This window comes from Canis lupus, chromosome 22, assembly GCF_048164855.1.
Source record: "Canis lupus baileyi chromosome 22, mCanLup2.hap1, whole genome shotgun sequence".
Classification (NCBI taxonomy): domain Eukaryota; kingdom Metazoa; phylum Chordata; class Mammalia; order Carnivora; family Canidae; genus Canis; species Canis lupus.
The window spans coordinates 24,168,322-24,187,585 of NC_132859.1; the positions used below are offsets into that span (position 1 = coordinate 24,168,322).

A 19,264-nucleotide genomic window follows, 5' to 3' on the forward strand; every position below is an offset into this window, starting at 1 on the left:
ATTAGTGTCGACCCTGACAATTGCTGTCTGAAGCAAATGGCTCCCTCTACAGTCAGCAACACAGAAGATAAATTTAAAAAGGATTCTCTTGAATCATCATCTACTTCTGTGAAAGCCAAAAGAGATGTTCCCACAAAACATTGTAAGGGCCATCTCTCCCTCCACATCTCTCAGAACAAGAAAGTTCATTACTACAGTAGATATTTATTATTATGTTTGGCCTCACTTTCTTCTTCCTTTATTAGAAGAATCTTCTACTTTGTGAGACAGAGTCTGGCTCCCACTAAAGAAGCTAAAAATACTGGATACTCACTACTTTCCTAGCCTCCCTTATTGTAGGCACATTGTGTAGACACATGATCAGCCTCTGCCAATGAGACACATCCTCCCCAGACTGTATATCAGAGTTGGTAATGAGAAGGGGCAGAGATCACATGGAATCCATCCAGGTAGGCCTAGGGCCGGAGTGGGAGCCATAGCCAGGTTCCCAAGGTGGCAATGGTAGCCAGTCTAGCAATAATGCTCAATGTCCAGCATTAGTGGCCTTGAGGATTTCCAAGCTGCCATGGGAAGAGGCCCATGTGAAGGGGACTGAGGCCCTCCACCAACCTGCTGTTGTATGAGTGAGTCATCCTTCAGATGACTGTGGTCCTGATGATGTCTGACTACAACCTCATGAGACCCTGAGCAACAGCTACTTTTAAATTCATGACCCACAGAAACCATGAAAATAGTAAACTATTATTGCTGTTTTCAGCTAATAAGTGTTTGAATACTTTATTATGCAGTCATATATATGCAATATAGGCACTGACTTTGGTGAAGCGTTAGGAGAAGAAATGAATATATGAATATATGAAGACTATCTCTGCATTTACCTTAAAACCAGTTTGAAATCACTGTTGCTGCATGGTTGCTTTAGAACTTAGTAGTAGGGGGGAAAAAGGTATCTTTTAGAAATGGATCAATGATCTTAAAACCCACACGGGAGAAGAAATGTCAGAGGATAAGAATATTTTGAAAAAATTAGAAAATTGGAAGATAATTGTCCTATCAGACATTAAAACATTCCATAAAGGCAGTGTAATTAAAAATACTCTAGTATTGACAGAAGATTAAGCAGCAAGATCAGTAGAGCAAAATCGAATCAGAAGCAGACAATATCCAGGAGTTGTGATATGACAAAAAGGGAATTTAAATTAAATAGAGAAGAATAATTCCCCTGGCATAAAAACTATGAAAATAAGACAATAATAATCCTAGAAGAAAATTTAGGAGTCCATATATAAGAGTCTCTTTAAAACAAACCAAAAGAAAGCTGGAATCTATAAAACAAGATAGAAAAGGGATCCATACTATATTTATAATTATATAGCTTACTACATTGAACATTAAATCAAGTGCAAGTAGTAGTGAATATTTCCCTTTACACAAAAGGGTATTAGATATCAAAGATCCTAGTAAACACCTTTATAAAGAAAAGGCGACCTTATTTGTTTAAGAAAAATAATAAAAATTAACTATATAGGTAGTTCATGTTATATTAACAAGTGAGATGACTCAGGCAAATACCAAAGGGAACCAACCACTCACCATTTCTGAGCAAAGCCTGTCTGCTACTACCTGTTCCTATTTCTATGTTCCTTCTTACCCTATTCCTTCCACCTGCAGGGCCTTCACCTCTTCACGGTCAAATCTATCCTTATGTCTGTCAGGAATGATCTCAGTTCCTTCTCCTTGAAGCTTTCTTGAGGACTCCTATTCCCCTAACTAAAAGCGATCTCTCCATTTTCTGGATCCTTACTCTTTAGTTGTATAGTTATTTAGGCCCTTGGCTTAGTTCTCCTCTGAAATCATAGGTCTTTAATGGCAAGATGCAAGCCTAAGATATCACTGTGGCCTAAAACCATTCCTCTACAAAGTACACTGTTGCCCGACTGCCAATTGACCAGTGAGCTGGACCCCAGCAATCAGAGGCTCCTCATCCCTTCCCCTGTCATTGGAATGTATATCCCACTTGCGTTTCCTGCTCCCAGAGGCTGCTCCAAGGACACAGCCTTGAGATAATGCTGTGATATTGAGACCATTTGGATGGCTGGTATACTAAACCCAGCTAGGGCCTCTATATCAATTTCTTAGATTTGGCAGGTGGCTGCAGAGATCTAATCATCTTACAGCCACCCAAGATAAGCCTCATATGTTAGTAGTTTCCTTACTTATTCAACCTACCACCTTACCGATCTGGAGCAGCCTATTTCTTTCTTCAGCCTCTCCTTGCCTGCCTGTGTATAGGGGCCACTTTCAGATTATACCAAGGAAGTGCCTAAGGTATTTACAAACCAAAATATATTAACTTGGTGATATTCTAGTGTGTGAGTAACAAATGAATGCACAATTGCTGAGTTTCTCTCTTAAATAAACTCATCACTGACACTTTTTTCCTAGATAGTAGTAATATACAGAATGTTCTTCCCTAAGAGTACACTACTAACAATGAATAATACTACAGTTTTAGGGGTTTATCTATATTACAAAGCCCTTTCCCTACCCCCATCCCATCACCACACATCTGCCAAATGAATGTGTCTGGCATGGTAGCAGACACAAGTAGGTTCTCTATAAATTGCCATTAATTTGGAATCTGTTGCATCCTTTTAAGTTTTAAAGAACTTACAGAAACTATTAAATTTCCCTAGTACATAAACAGAAGGTATAATGGCAAACAGATACTGTGCATTGTGCATCCACATCAAAATGATCCAAGTCGTTTATGACCCAAAATAATCCCTCCTCTCCTCAAATGTCATGATTTCAGTGTGTCAGTAATGAAAGATAAAACACTAGGTTGAAATCATTCTAATTAGCATGAGAAATTCATTTCTTTCAAGGTGAGAAGCACAATAGTGCAAGGTTAAATGGCTGCCAGTCAACCTTACAATTAACAGCTTAGAGTTTGAAGAGCTTAAGCAAAAGAAGATTCTAAAGGATTCAGAGGCCCTGATGGTCTCTATCAGTTACACTGTTTAGTGGAGATTAAATGGTTATTACCAAGATTCAGTGGAAGAATTGAGGGGTAACAATTTTCAAAAAGCCGAATGGATCAGACAACTCAACGCACGATGGGGATTTTAACAGGCAGAGCGGTTTTGAAGCATCTGCTGTATTCTAATTGCTTCTGTGACTACATCCAGTTTGGATCTACAAAATAAGTCTTTTTATAAGTATAGTTTACCAAGGACTTATATCATTCTGCTGATGACTTCCTTCTCTAGAAAAACATCCAATTTCATAAACATTTAAAAATGTTAAATTTCATATGTTGCCTTAATTCATAATCTGGTTACCAAGAAATATGGAGACAGAATTTTCCTTTCTAAGTTCGAAGAAAAGAAAATGAGAGGTCATCTTCTGGTCTTACTGAGTAGTTATGGGCCTAAACAGTTACTATAGTAACACCATCTATTGTCTGTATAATGAGAGCCCATGACCAGTTCCCCATCTCAAGTCACTCCTTTCAAAGCAATTTCCTTATGATATGTTAAAGGTAACCTTTTCTGACCATGCTTAAAAACTAGTGGTAGGAAAAAAAAAAAAAAAAAAAAACAGTGGTAGACTAATCCACAGGATAAAATTCAAGCTCCTTAACCTGGCATACAAGATTATCCATGGGTTTGGCCCTACATAGCCAGGTTTATGGATCCCTTCTTCACACCTTCTTCCAGTAATACCAAACCTCTGGATAGTTCCATGAATATACCCAGTTGTTTAGTACCTCTGAGCTTTCATGTTGTTTGATGCTTTCTAGAGAATAGTTCCCCCTCTAACCACTTGGCAACTCTATTCATCTTTCTAGTCATTCATCAAATATAATTGAAAAAATACTGTGTGCCAGGCTATATGTTAGACTCTGAGAATACTACAGTGAAAAAGATATTGTACTGCCCTGGGGTGCCTGAGTGGCTCAGTTGGTTAAGTGGCTGGCTCTTGATTTCAACTCAAGTCATGATCTCAGGGTCCTGGGATCAAGCCCGGAGTTGGGCTCTGTGCTCAGTGCAGAGTCTGCTTGGGATTCTCTCTCTCCCTCTGCCTCACTCCCCATTTGCAGTCTCTTTCTACCTCTTGCTCTAAAATAAATAAGTACATCTTAAAAAAAAAAAAAAGAAGATCTCGTACTGTCCTCACTGACACAAGAAATTACAAACCTTGCCCTCTGTGAAGTCTTCTCCAGGCTGCAACCCCATAGTGGACCCTTGTCTTCCACCTTCCTTGTTCACAGTATATGTTGTCCTCATCACAGTGCCTGGTAAATATCAGCCTCTCTATGTTGAGAGCTCATTAGGACAGGGACATTGTTTTCCTCATCCTCTGTGATATCTGGCTTATTTTAAGTGCTTTATAAACATTTGGAGGGAAGAAAGGAATGAGGAAGGGGGAGAAAGGATACACATTTAAACCATGGAAATTTCAGGTTTTAAAGTATCTGCCCTTGGTGAAATGGCCGACATTCTTGGCTGTCTCCCCCAGGCCCTCATTTCTGATCTTTCCTGCTCTCTTTTTTATTTCTTCTCTCCTTCCCTTTCTTAATTCCACCTGGGATCACTCAACATCCTGTTCATGACTGGCCTTGTGTCTTATAGTCCATGGGAAATTTCAGGGGGGATTCAGGGCTTCAGAAATGAGGTGCCTCCATTTGGGACAACAGGTCCTCTATGTGTGAAAGAAGCATCTAGTGGGTGCCTTCTGGTATCATTACAAAACTGTGCCCTGGTTTGTCCAGGACCCGATCTGGTGGCTGGGACCATTTCAAATAGGTCTCAACATCAGAATCCTCATGCAGTGCCTTGAATCCACCAGACCTCCCTAAATGTCTGATGCAGATGCTGAGGATGAGGCAAAAATACAAGATTGCTTCCAAGGAAGCTCAGTAACCCTATATACAGTGCCAAATAGTCCAGCACACAGACTGCATCACATAAAGGAGGAAAAAAATTTAGAAAGGAGCTATTTTCAGTTTAGCTTATTGGCAAATTCTCTATAATATTAAGAAATAAAATTTTTATTTTATACTTTAGCAATACTTTGGACTATAAGTTGGTGTGGGGTGCACAATAAGAATTTCAGGGCTCAAGGACTTTAAAGCTATGGTTCCCAAAATGTGGTCTGGACTTGGAACATCAGCATTCCTTGGGAACTTATTAGAAATACAAATTGTTGGCCACGCACCAGACCTGCATTTTTACAAGTGCTCTAAGAGATTCTGATGCATGTTCAAGTGAGAGAACTACTGATCTAAAGGTTTTTAAATGACCTTCATGTATACAGGAAACTCATATACTGAACTTGAAATTCAGAAGGATACCTTCAAATTCAGGATCTCCTGAAGCTACACAAATGCTAACTCATTCATTCTCTCTACTCTCCATTGACACAGGCAGGGAAAATATCATTCCCTCTGTTTCAAATAGAAAGAAGACTAAATCTGGGGTTGGGTTGGGGTCAAACCACTGCACACAACGTTTTCAGGGCAGCAAAGTTAAAATCTGCATGGTCTAAATAACCAGAAAGGACATTTCCACCTGCTGTTTTTCCTCTCTTGTTGAGGGTTGGGAGAAGCTCTTTAACATATTTGTGGAGAATACTTAACATTTTTTTAAGACAGGTCTGGTTTTCCTTTATTTTTTTATGTATATATATTTTTTGGAGTTCGATTTGCCAACATAATAGTATAACACCCAGTGCTCATTCCGTCAAGTGCGCCCCTCAGTGCCCATCACCGAGTCACCCGATCCCCCCGCCCACCTCCCCTTCCACTACCCCTTGTATGTTTCCCAGAGTTAGGAGTCTCTCATGAATACTTAACATATTGACATGCTCAGGAGGCAACTGGACATTTCCAAAATGCATAGGTTGATGCTGAATGTGAGTAAAGCCTCAATTCGCAAAGGTTTCATTTCTACATGACCAGGCTTATACTCTGATACATTTTAGTTTAAATTGTCTCTTGAATCCTGTTAACATTCTGACATATATTAACACCACAGTGATTACTGTATCTGTGAAACTCCCCCAAAATGTAGTTAGGGCACAACAGGTACTAGCTACCTGAGCAGTTCACACTTATAAAACTGCACGAGGAGATTTCTTCATAGAGTCTAGTAATGATGGAAGTCCGGGGTTCTGAAAGTAATAATATTCTCATCTGTGATGAGGGTCCCACTGTGAGTACTTTCCCAGACAGGTATTTCAAAAGCACGCTCCCCATCATCTCAAAGTCTTGTAGCCTGCCCCTTAGCCGCTCTCTTTTCCTGCACACATCTTAGGCATGTAGCTTTCATCTTGTCCGTTTTCTAAATTGCTCACCACACATCCATCTGCTTCCAAACTTCCCAAATGAGTGAACAGCTCTCAGCTGCCCCCATTTCCCCCATTCCCTTTGTCCTGTAAGTTGATACCAGCTTTGTTTCCTTTGAGAAAAGGAAACACTTGAGGGGAGCTCCAGGCAGAGATAAATGCATTTTTTATTCCGTGATTCTATTGCTTATTTTTATAAAAGCATACAGTCTAAAAGGGAATCTAGATATCATCTATTCAATTCAGTGTTAATTTCTTTTTTTTGCAGTGGGACCTATCTTTTTCAAGACACAACCTGATGTATAAGTCTAATTTCTAAAACAGAGAAGAGTGAAACTATTTTTGGTTGAAGCTGGTAAAGGAGCAGGGTGTGCATCTCATTTGTTTCAAACATACTGTAAAATATCTGCTAAGGGCCTCCTCTGCACCAGACACTGTGTCAGACTCTGGAGAAACACAGATGAGCAGTGCAGATGCGGACTTTGTTCCCCAGCTACTCAGAGCCTTGTCCTTTCCTGGAGGCCCCAGGAACTCAGTTTCAAACTTACTGATCTAATCCAAGGTCCAGAGAAGAAAAGTGACTTGGCCAAAGGAAAGCCCTCCTGGTCATTTTTTTTTAAGATTTTATTTATTTATTCATGAAAGACAGAGAAAGAGAGAGAGAGAGAGAGAGAGAGGCAGACACACAGGCAGAGGGAGAAGCAGGCTCCATGCAGGGAGCCCAACGTGGGACTCCATCCCTGGTCTCCAGGATCACACCCTGGGCTGAAGGTGGCGCTAAACCACTGAGCCACCCGGGCTGCCCCCCTCCTGGTCTTCAAATCAATACCTGGGAGTTAAATGTACCCAGTGTTACTGATGTACACCTGAACAGATCACAGGGTGATGATCAGGAGGAAAAAGTCCAGGAGCTATGTTTGTTTATGACTGAGGCACCACACACAGAGATGTGGAATAATGTACAAAATGCATAAAGCTCCTAATAAAATAGTGGTGAATGTTTGCGTACCTCAACACTTGACCTTCATTCCTGTCATTCCCTTTGAGGAGATTGCTTTTGGTCATGAAATTAAAAAATTTAAAAACCCAAAAATTTCTCTTTTTTTAAGATTTATTTATTTATTTATTTATTTATTTATTTATTTATTTATTCAGGAGAGACACAGAGAGAGAGGCAGAGACATAGGCAGAGGGAGAAGCAGGCTCCCCGTGGGGAGCCCGATTCAGGACTTGATCCTGGGACCCCGAGATCATGACCTGAGCCAAAGGCAGATGCTCGACCACTGAGCCACCCAGGTGCACCCCCCCTTCCACAATCAAATTTCAAAGAAAAAAAATCTCAGATCGTTTCACTCAGGACCTGTAGGTACAGCCTCTGCTTTTCTACCCATGTCAGGTGTGACAATTTATCATCGATTGCTAGAAGTTTCCACAGTTGGGCTCTTCAGATTAAAGAGAAAGAAGGAAAAACTAAGACATAGGGTCTTATCCTTGAAGCACAGCAATTCCATGTATTGAGAATGACAATGCTAAAGAAATTTTAGCTTTGTTTTTCAGACCAAATCGCTTCCAGTGACTGCCCGACCTTCAGAGTGATGGTCTTTGCAGCTTGACTGAATACAATCTTCCTACAGGAAGAGTGAGGTAGGAGTTTCCTTTTCTGGGGAACCTGAAAAGCCTATTACTATGCACTGCCAGGCCACCATTTGGTCACAACGGACCACTGAATTTCAACTATTTCATCCTTGGAGAGTGACGGTCACTTACAGTAATAAAATTCGAGTTGCCTGGCCCTGGGCCAGACTTTCAACTTCTGTGCGTCTGTTTCCTCCTGTATAAAGTGAAGAGGCTGGACTGAAATATCTGTTAGATTCCTTCGAAGCTTTCTTCTCAGATATTCTGTTAGCATCAGCAGATACCACTACATTTTGGAATTTGAAACAACTTACCTAGAGAGGTGCAACCCAGGACATTTTCCAAACACCTGACCAGTGCTTCGATATCGCTGTCCTGTCAAAACAAGAGAGATTTACTTCTGTGTATGACAGAACAATATTTATTGACATAGAAAAATGTTCTTGCCACATTTAGGCAAAATAAAACAAAAAAAAAACTGGTTTCAAAATTTTTTGACAGTACAATCCCATTAAAAAATTGTTTGCAGTTGAAGTATAATTAACATACAGTGTTACATTAGTCTCAAGTGTACACTATAGCGGCCCAACAGTTCATACATGACTCAGTGCTCATCAATATGAGTGTACACTTAATATCCTTCACCTATTTCACCCATCCTCCCACTCACCTCCCTTCTGGCAATTACCAGTGTATTCTCTGTATTTAAGAGTTTTTTTTTTAATCTCTTTTTTCTTCATTTGTTCATTTGTTTTCTTTCTTAAATTATACATATGAGTGAAATCATGTGGTATTTGTCTTTTTCTGACTTTGTCTTTTTCTCACTTAGCATGATATCCACCAGAGCCATCCATGTTGTTGCAAATGGCAAGATTTCATTCCTTTTGATGGCTGAGTAATATTCTATTATATATATTACCACATCTTTATCTATTCATCTATCGATGGATACTTGGGCTGCTTCAATATCTTGGCTATTGTAAGTAATGTTGCAATAAACATAAGGGTGCATATATATCTTTTCAATGTTTTTGTTTTCTTCGGGTAAATACCCAGGAGTGGAATTACTGAATCTTATGGTAGTTTTATTTATTCATTTATTTTTTTTTTTGAGGAAACTCCATACCTTTTTCCACAGTGGTTGTACCAATTTGCATTCCCACCAGCGGCGCATGAGGACTCTTTCTTCTCCATATCCTCACCAATATTTGTTATTTCTTGTGTTTTTTTACTTTATAGCTGTTCTGACAGGTATAAAGTAATATCTCATTGTGGTTTTGATTTGCATTTCTCTGGTGATCCATGATTTTGAGTATCTTTTTATGTTGGCCATTTGTATATCTGTTTTGAAAAACTGTCTATTCAGGTTCTCTGCCCATTTTTTAAAAATTGGATTATTATTTTTTTGGTGTTGAGTTGTATAATTTCTTTATATATTTTGGCTATTAATCCCTTATTGGATATGTCATTTGCAAAGATCTCCTCCCATTTGGCAGGTTGCTTTTTTGTTTTGTTGATGGTTTCTTTCACTGTGCAAAAACTTTTTATCTTAGTATTGTATAATCCAATTTTTTTAAAAGAAAAATATCTCAATATGTTTGCCTATATCTCACTCTCTCCATCTCTATCAATCTATAGATCTATTCCTCCATCTCTCTGATGGGAAGAAGAGACACTGAAAATGTTGATGGTGGTATAAGGTAAGATTATGGATGCTCTTTATTTTCTCCTTTGTGTGCTTACATCTTTTCTAAGTTTTCTATAATAAACAAATGTTATTTAATTTACAAAATAGCAAATGCTACTTAGAATGGGGAAAGGGTTTTATTCAATCCGTAATCCATCCATCCATCCATACATACATACATACATCAAAAATCAAGTAAATATTATTTTTGTAGGGAATGTCTCTACCAGCTTTTCTTTGGAAATGTATGGTCTTCTAGGGGTCATAAATCTAAGAACTGCACTTCTTATTTACCTTAACCCTCAGTAAGAGTCAGGTACCCTCTTGAGAGCTGAGGGAATCCCAGAACTGTATTTGGCAACAAATATTGTCTTTACTACAAAAGAAATATCTGTCCTGAATCCAAGAGACTGAAAATATCCACAATAGCATCATAATGACCTGGGAAAATGGAACCATTTAATTATTTTCAGGTTTGTGGCTATACTGAGGGAAATCAATAGTTTGTGGCTCACCTGCTCCATTTCAAAACAAGCAACACATTTCATATTGAAGTAATTGTGAATTTTAGAAAAATGCATTGTGGTATAATAGACTACTCTAAAACATTACATAAATGTGTTGTTTCATAATATAACATCCGGTGGGGGTTTGAGCAGCCACTTTTTATGCATGTGGTGAAACCCAGCATCATTTCATGTTCCGATGTATAAAAGAGGCAATGATGAAGAAGGTTATGGCTGGTTAATGCTGGTCAATGAGGCCAAAGCATTAACTGAAGACCCTGGTATCCAGCCCAGGTATGGGGAGGCAGGGAGATTTAGAAGAGGGAAAAACAAATCCTTTCCTTCTTCTGTACCTTTGTGGTCTCCAAACTTAGCAGGACAGCTTTGACAGAGAGGAACCCAGCAGAGACATCCTCTGTTGGAGGAAAAGCAAAGCACACATTGGCATACACAGGTGATGACACCAACTTGGCAAGCTTAGGTTGTAAGCCTTGCTCCTCTACTAAGTGTCCTGGCCTGGGCCAAGTGGTTTGACTTTCCAGGCCTTAGTTTCTGTATCTGTGAAACTAAGGGATTGAATTGGATGATGGTTAAGGGACCTTCTAGCTCTAAAACCTGGTTCTTCCAGCAAAGAGTTAGATGGACATGACTGTGTGGATTGTTTTCCAATATAGCGACAGCAAACCTTCCCATTCCTTTGTTCCTAGACCATTCCTCATATCAAACTTAGACTCTCTCTTCCCATCTCTTAAGCTGGCCCTGACTTGCTCTGGGCCTCAAAATGTGGCAGAAGTGATGTTCTGTGACTTTTATTATTAGGCCTTAGGAGGCCATGTAGCTTCCATTATTACTCTCTTGGAAGCCAGCAACAATGTAAAGAATTCCAGGCTCTCCCAGTGGTGATATATTATGGTGAGATGTCCTGCAGCATGAGAGGCCTTGTGAAGGGAAACAGAGGCCCCCAACCAACAGCCAGCATCAACTGTCTGACATACATGTGAGGCCACCTGGGACCCCCAAGCTGAGCTCCCAGCAAAAGGCAGCCACATGTATAAACATATATAAAGGCAGCCACATGTATAAACAATATACATGGAACAGAAGAACTGTCTAGTGAGCCCAGGCAACCTACCTAGAGTCACGAGAGACAATAAGTCATTGTTTTAAGCCATTAAGTTTTGGAGCATTTTGTTACACAGTAAAAGATAACTGAGACACTAAACTAAGATGGCTAAGTATTTTACAATTTTTAGGTCTCCAGCACCCAGCATGGACCCAGGAGCCTGACGAATGCTAAATGCTCACCTGTGCAGGTCTCTTCCAGAAACAGAACAATGGCATTGACTCTTTAGATCACAGTCTACCCCTAGTTGTACAGTATGGTTCTCCCCACTCAAAGTACCTCCTTCCTGGTGAAGTAGAGGAAAGAACACACTACTTCTTAATTCTGTGGCCTTGGTCAAATTGGTTAACCTTTCCCAACATCATTTTCCTTCACTGTAAAATGAGGAGAATAATGTCGTCCCCTATCCCACACAGGGCTCTTATAAAAAACAAATGAAATAATAAAAAGCCTTTTGTGGAGGGTATGACTTTGTTGGAAATACCCAATGGATGGAAGAGATAGAACAGGGTAGAACAGGATGGGATGGGAAAGGGACGGAGATATAAAAGATTAAAAAGTCCCTATCACTGTATCTGCCACAGAATATAGACATTTGCAATAAGTATTTGAGTTGAGTCAAGCAACGAAACAGCAAGGACCCAAATCAGGGTGTAGAAGGTATCTGGATGGCTTAGACATACCAGTTATATCTTTCTAACATAGAGGATAGGGAACCCTATAGAAGTCTGTGGGAAATAATTCTAATCCAATTGAATGAATGAATGAATGAATGACTAGATGGATGGATAAACAAATACTAACTTTTACTGAGATCTTAATATGTGCTGTTGTTCCACCACCTTACATGTATTAATTCATTTAAATGCAACTAAGTGGTGCTATTTTTCTCCCTATTTAACAGTTAAGAAAACTGAGGCACAGGTAGATTCCATAATGTGACTAGGTTCATGCAGCTAGTAAGAGGTAGAACACGTGGTATTCTCCAGAGCCTGAATTCTTCTTAGTCACTAGTGTACACATACTTATAGTAGAAGGCAGGCCTCCAAACCCAAGCAGAGTTTCACAATATTACTGGAGGAACCAGGGTATAATCTCATGAAAGAGACTCAAAAACAATTCTTTGCTGAGAGATATATATAGTATAATGCAGCCTGGGGACAAGATGCAGCAGAGGAGTTCTTCATCAATGGCTTCGAACTCCAGGTCCTAAGAGAACTTTGAGTAAAACATCAGTTCTCTGTCTAAATATGGCTTCCAGGGGGAAATCCCTGGGTGGCTCAGCAGTTTGGTGCCTGCCTTTGGCCCAGGGTGTGGTCCTGGAGTCCTGGGATCGAGTCCCATGTCAGGCTCCCTGCATGGAGCCTGCTTCTCCCTCTGCCTGTGTCTCTGCCTCTCTGTGTGTGTGTGTGTGTCTCTCATGAATGAATAAATAAAATCTTTAAAAATAAAATTTAAATAAAATAAAATAAAAATAAAAATAAAAATAAATATGGCTTCCAAAAGAGGCTTGTGCATTCCCTTAGTGGAGTAAGCAACAGTCATGGGCCACGTAGGAACTTGAGACCTCTGCCAACTTCCCTACTTGCCCTAAAGACCGTGGCCTCAGAAGTCATGGACAATGACTAAGCTCAACTTACATCCCCAACAAAGGACAAGTCACTTTCTGTCTCTACACTGCAGATGAGGGCATTAAGACCAAAACTCCAACCGTACCCACTGAACACTTTTTAAACATTTGAAATGTCAGACTCACAGGAAAGTTGCAAAAGCAGTTCAAAAATCCCATATATCCTTCACCTTGATGTCAACCTTGATGTTTTCATGCCCATTCCCCCATCTATTTATACACGCCGAGGTTTTCCACCTTAGTGCCACTGAAGTTCTGGGCCAGGTAATTCTACTAGTATATTACAGGATGCTTAGCAGCATTCTTGGCTTCAACTCACTAGATGCCAATAAGACACTCCCATCATCCCTCCCTCAACCCTAGGAAGTAGAAACCAAAAACGTCACCAGGTACTGCCAAATGTCTCCCAAGGGTAAAAAAATCTCCCCTGATTGAGACTAGTTGATCTACATATAACTATATCCCCAGATACATATTTTTTTCTACTGGTTAAATTTGGATCAATTTGGTGATCAAAATAAATGACACTAATGATTAATAAGCCACAGAATTAAATAAAATCCAACTGTTACTTTTTAACATTTAAATGAAACTTTGTCTTTTGAAAAAGAGACAATTCATTATAAAGATCAGGTTCTCCTTTATTTTTACATTAAATAATTTAGAAAAGGAGTTAAAGAGCTTGTCTCACTGTGTTGCAACTTCATTTAGCAATAAACTCATTCCTTGTGTTCCAGCAATTATTTAATTGAACATAAAGGACCCCAGTAGAAATATACCCACCCCCAGGAGAAAGGAAGAAAAATGGAAATGAATACCATGTCTTTCTAAAGATGTTTCCCAGTACTTTGCACCATGTTTGCACTTTAGCAAGGAGTTCAATCATGGAAAACATCTTTCAGGAGCATATTATGGCTGGTACAATGTGGGGATTATTCTGTTGATTGGAACCTGTGCATTTCCTCTCTGTTTCACAATTTAAATTGATCTCTGCCAGAGCTAAGTGAACTAAGAGAGCAACCACATCCAGATAGAAGCTAAATTGCAGTGCTACCAGTCTGCACTCCTTTCAGCCAAGTGCCAGGGAGCCGAATTTCAAATGTTGTGAAGATAACATAATTGTTCTTTTGCTGATGAATTCAGAAGCTCTTTAAGCCTCCTTCCCCCATAACCAATTCCTCCATAACAGGAACAGGTCTTCAAGGCATGAGGAACATCTGGTAAGATTTAGTTCTGGAAAACTGTCCCACAGATTCAAGTTTGGTCAAACACCCAGATTTTTTCCAGAAACAGATGCAGTAATTTGGCTAATGAATTCAAAATTGCTCCTAAGGGGGATAAGGTAGCTGTTTTGAAAAGGTCAGTTGAATCTGTAACGTACGTGAGACCTAGTGACACCTGCCTGGCGGCCACAGGCAAAGTTATGGTATCTGAAGCAACCTCTCCTTTTAAACAATGTTTATATAGAGTTAATAAAAAATAATATGTCCTCTAATAATTCATATTTATTTTTTATTCTGGAAAATAATAGAAAATTATCAAAAGAAAATAAATATTACCAAAGAAACCAGTCACTATTGATATAACACAACACACACACACATATCTAATTAGTCTTTTCTACATGGCTCTATCTTTCAGATATTTGAAATTATACCATAGATGTATGGTACACATAGAATACACAGACACCCATGCATTTTTGCTTGGACTTTCATCCCATGCTATTAAGAATGCTTCATAAATATAATTTTAATAGCAGCATAATCCTGTGCTATATAGCCATATCACATTTCTTTATCTGTGCCCTCATCATTGGACATCTGGGACGCTTCCACTTTTTTGTTGTAAATAATTCTGCAGTGACTATCTTTGGACATCAATCTCGGACTCATGTGTAATATGATTTCTTTAGGTTAGTAGAATCATTGAACCAAAGAATGTGAACATTTAGAAACCATCCTCTTTTCACTGTTCTCACTCTTTTCTTCAGGTTCCCACCCATCCCAAGGAGGGCATTCTCTCCACAATGAGCTCCTTTATATTTTGTTTCATCTTCCTCTCATGAAAATTTTCTTTCTCTCAAGAAAAAGAGTAGAGCCATGAAAGCCCAAGGTGATTGATAAGGCTCATGTGTTATTTCAGGGTATTTGTGTTTTGATAAGGTATATAACCTCATATCAGTGGAATGAATTTCTAATAGCAAAAGTTTAGGCACCAGAAAGCAAGCACATCAAAGGAGAAAATCAGATGGTATCTTTTCAGGCCTGTAAAAATCATACTGCATCGATTGATTTAATTATCAACAAGTTCTATCTGATTAAATAATTCAGATTATCTCCTCATCGTAGAGCTAGTCATGGTGAAAGATTTAGTTCATACACACACAAAACTGTCACTTGATTACTCAGTTGTATTCCATTCAGGAAACATTTACTGAATGCTAGTTACGTACCAATGTATACAAAGATGAGGGAGACAGATGCAGCAGCCTTACTTAGCCCACCATTTGGGGACAGACCATCCATTTTCATAGATGGGAGGGAAGAGAGCACATGAACAGAGGCTGGGAGGGATGATCTTGTGTTCTGCTGTATCCCAGACTAGCCTTTCAGCAGTGACCTCCTTCATTATTTCTCCTGCAATGCAAGCTGTCTACCATCAGGTGGCTTGTAGGATCACAGAAGCCAAACTGGGAAACCAGTACCAAGGCCCTTCTTTTCTATTAAAAAAGAGCCACACATTAAAAGTAAACAAGTAAAAATCCAACAGTTACCCTAGCTCAAGCCACCATCAATCATCTCTTGCCTCCTTACTTCTCTGCTTCCACTGTGGCATTGCTTTAATCCATTTCCCTTATAAAAGCCACACTTTGTTGCTGTGCATGGAATACAACCCAGAGCCCTGTAGATAGAATGAAATCCAGTCATGGCTTGCCACGTCTAGTGTGATCCAGTTCCTTTTGATCTTTCTAATCTCGCCTCTTTCCACTTGCTCTTCTGTGCACCTTGCTTCAGCCACATTGCTCTCTTCTCTTCAAATGCACCAGGATCTTTTGCACCTTGGGGCCCTTCTCATTGGCTGAGAATGCGTTGGCCTCACATATATATTCAAGTGACTGCCTTCCTCATCCTTCAGATCTCCACGTTCTGTCACCTGCTCAGAGGTCCTCTGAGCATCTGTCTAAATTACGTTTCCATCACCACTTTAGTTAACCCTATCGCAGTGCCGTTTCTTTTGATTGATTCACTTATCCAAAGATAAAATTAATGTTTTGTTCATTATTGTGAGCTCCATGAGTGCAGGACCATGCCTGCTGAGTAATTATTAGCTCAGAGGTGGGCACACAGGAAGCAACCAATAAACCTTTTTTGAAAATGCTGATGAAAGAAAAGCCACCCAAAGCAACAAACAGAATATTCCTGTTCCTACCTACAGAATTTAAATTCTGGTTTTATTTAAATTCAGAGCTTCTCAGTCCAGTGCAAACTTTGAATGCATTTTCCCCATTCAATTTTTTCAGAGGCTTTTATTTACAGAGCTTCCTATTGAGCCATCTGATGGTGCATCTTCTGCTTCACTCTTTATTTTCCTTGGCTTGTTCTTTTTTTTTTTAAGATTTTCTTTATTTATTCATGAGAGACACACAGAGAGAGGCAGAGAGGGAGAAGCAGGCTCCATGCAGGGAGCTTGACGTGGGATTCGATCCCGGGTCTCCAGGATCACACCCTGGGCTGATGGTGGCGCTAAATCACTGAGTCACCCAGGCTGCCTGGCTCTCAGATGTTCTATCGTATGGCTATTTTCTGACTCTTTCTGAGCTGACCTCAGAGACAGATATGACCCACAGGCTACCCCTAACTGGAACTTCCTTTGGTGAAATCCCTCTCAGGAGCCTCTGGGAAACTTTCTGTTGTTACCTTCCAAATGTCCCAAAATGAGGAATGTGCTCTCAAAAGATGACCTCACTATGGGCTGAAGTCCTGCTACAAGTTCTCCCTCCCTGTGACCACTGCAGGGTACACACCACTAGGCACTGTGAGATGTGCTACTATTGAGAGATAAAAGCCTCAGGTGAAGCATGTGAATGTCAGGTTTAGAATTTCTCATTCTAAATTTAGCTTTTTGCTCATTAGTCCCCCAGGCCTTCCTTGCCTCCTAGTCGGTCCTTCCTGGGCCTGGTTTACTATTCTTCCCAATTCCACATTCTAGCAGGCCCCAGGATATTTGTCCGATAGATCCTATGGCCCATAAGGAATAGGACCCTTTACTATCTGGGTCACAGATTTATCTACCTTGGCTTCAACAAAACTATACCATATGTCTGTGGTATCTTGGAGATTCATAACCTTCATGAACACATTGAAAGCTCTGAAAAGCCTTCTAATAAAGATCTAAAACACTGTTTAACATAGTATTTCCCAAACCTAATTGCCTGTGAAACCCAGGAACATTCTTTGGGAAAGCCTCATGTGGACTAATACATTAACCGAGCTTCCTGTCCCATTCAGTCTACTCTAGGATCCCCAGGTGTCTTTACTGGATTTAGTCCTGGGACATCTGCAAGCTCCCTGTCCTTACTCTTGTTCAAGTAAACATTTTCTACTATGAGAACCTCTATCCTATTACACATAAGTTACTCTCATTGGAAGAAAGATTGCTTTAGTATCCTTAGATCTAAAATGCCTTTAACTTTTCAATTAAAACATTTCCTTGGTTCTTTCTTTGAGATTAAAAAATAATGCTACTTTCCCACCATTGCCCTCAAGTCACTTTACTGAAAATACCTAAGTATGAGCATTTCAGCAAAAAGATATTTACGTCCTACTACTCCACATTAGAACCATGATTTTTCTTTTAAAGATTTTATTTATTTATTCATGAGAGACACACACACAGAGAGAGAGAGAGAGAGAGAGAGGCAGAGACACAGGCAGAGGGAGAAGCAGGCTTGTGCAGGGAGCCTGACATGAGACTCGATCCCGGGTCTCTAGGATCACGCCCTGGGCTGAGCCACCCGGGCTGCCCAAACCATGATGTTTTAGATTCTGGAGCAACTTCTAAAAAGATGGATGGAGCATTTTTTTTTTTTTTTTTTTTGCAAAGGTTAACTGAAAGAGTTTTTATCCTTTAGCCTTGTAGACATAGGTCACAGTTACCCAAAAGGATTTTAGGATGAAACTGGGAAAGTATTTTTGGAATCAATAACACATTTGGTGATAGCAGACCTGTACCAAACCCTGTTAAAAATTCAGTGTGCTTCAATGAATTTCTCAGTGTCCTTTTTTTTGAAATGGAAGTGTGGTCAACATACAATATTATAGTTTCAGATGTACAACATCATGATTCAACATTTATATACATTACAAAGTGATCACCACAGTAAACTAGCTTCCAACTCACTCTCCTTTTAATTGCTGAGCAATGAAAACAGTTAACATTGTATGGGGTATTTTCTACTTCACACCTGTGATAGGGAGGCTTTCCAATCTTGTTTTGTATTCCTAGGTAGTGGAGCTCTTGGCCTGTTTCCAGTCACAGATCAGCTTTGGAGGTGAGGTATAGATACGTAGTCCTCTTACCCAGTGACTCTCAAATTTTACTCTGTGTAGGAATCATCCAGGGATCTGGTTAAGAATGCAGAATCTGATTCAGCAGGTCTGGAGTAGGGTCAAGATTCTACATTTTAACAAGCTCTCAACAGCTACTAATACTGCTGGTCCATGGACCACAATTTCAAGAGCAAACTTTAGCAATAAGAATGATTGGTGCTAGACTACTTTAATGAGCCTGCCATGAAGATTGTACTAGAAAGATCTGTTTATCTTTAGAGAATTCTGATTTATTCAATTAGTGTGAATGTTACTTTAAGCTGGGAAGAATTTCCACAAGCACCTATTTTACTAACTCAAGATTTTTCAACTTCAGCACTAGTGACATGTTGGGCTGGGTAATTCTTGGTGTGGGGGACCATTGTGTGTGTTGTAGGATGTTTGGCAGTATCCCTGGCCTTCACCTACTACCAGTACCCCCCCTCACCCAAGTTGTGACAATTAAACATGTCATTAGAAATTTCCAAATAGGGTAGCACCGGTGGCGCAGCAGTTTGGCACCGCCTGCAGCCCAGGGCATGATCCTGGAGACCAGGGATTGGGTCCCGCATTGGGCTTCCTGCATGGAGCCTGCTTCTCCCTCTGCCTGTGTCTCTGTCTCTCTTTGTGTTGCACATGAATAAATAAATAAAATCTTAAAAAAAAAACTTCCAAATACTCCTAGAGGGCAAAATGCCCACTGTACTGACATGGAATCACTTGGCATCATGATATTTGTCG

General features: G+C 39.9%; 1 protein-coding gene across 21 annotated transcripts in view; it reads right to left on the reverse strand.

Annotated features, from left to right (window-relative positions):
- The window catches only part of NEK11 (NIMA related kinase 11), a 261,482-nt gene that overhangs the window by 66,481 nt on the left and 175,737 nt on the right, over positions 1-19,264 (reverse strand). For 20 of the 21 annotated variants that reach the window (XM_072792785.1, XM_072792789.1, XM_072792787.1 and 17 more), the window contains one exon: positions 8,301-8,361. In XM_072792785.1, the coding sequence (XP_072648886.1) occupies positions 8,301-8,361 (61 nt within the window). Of the gene's footprint in view, positions 1-7,728; positions 8,183-8,300; positions 8,362-19,264 lie in introns of those variants that run through there. The other variant, XM_072792795.1, reaches the window with a different exon arrangement.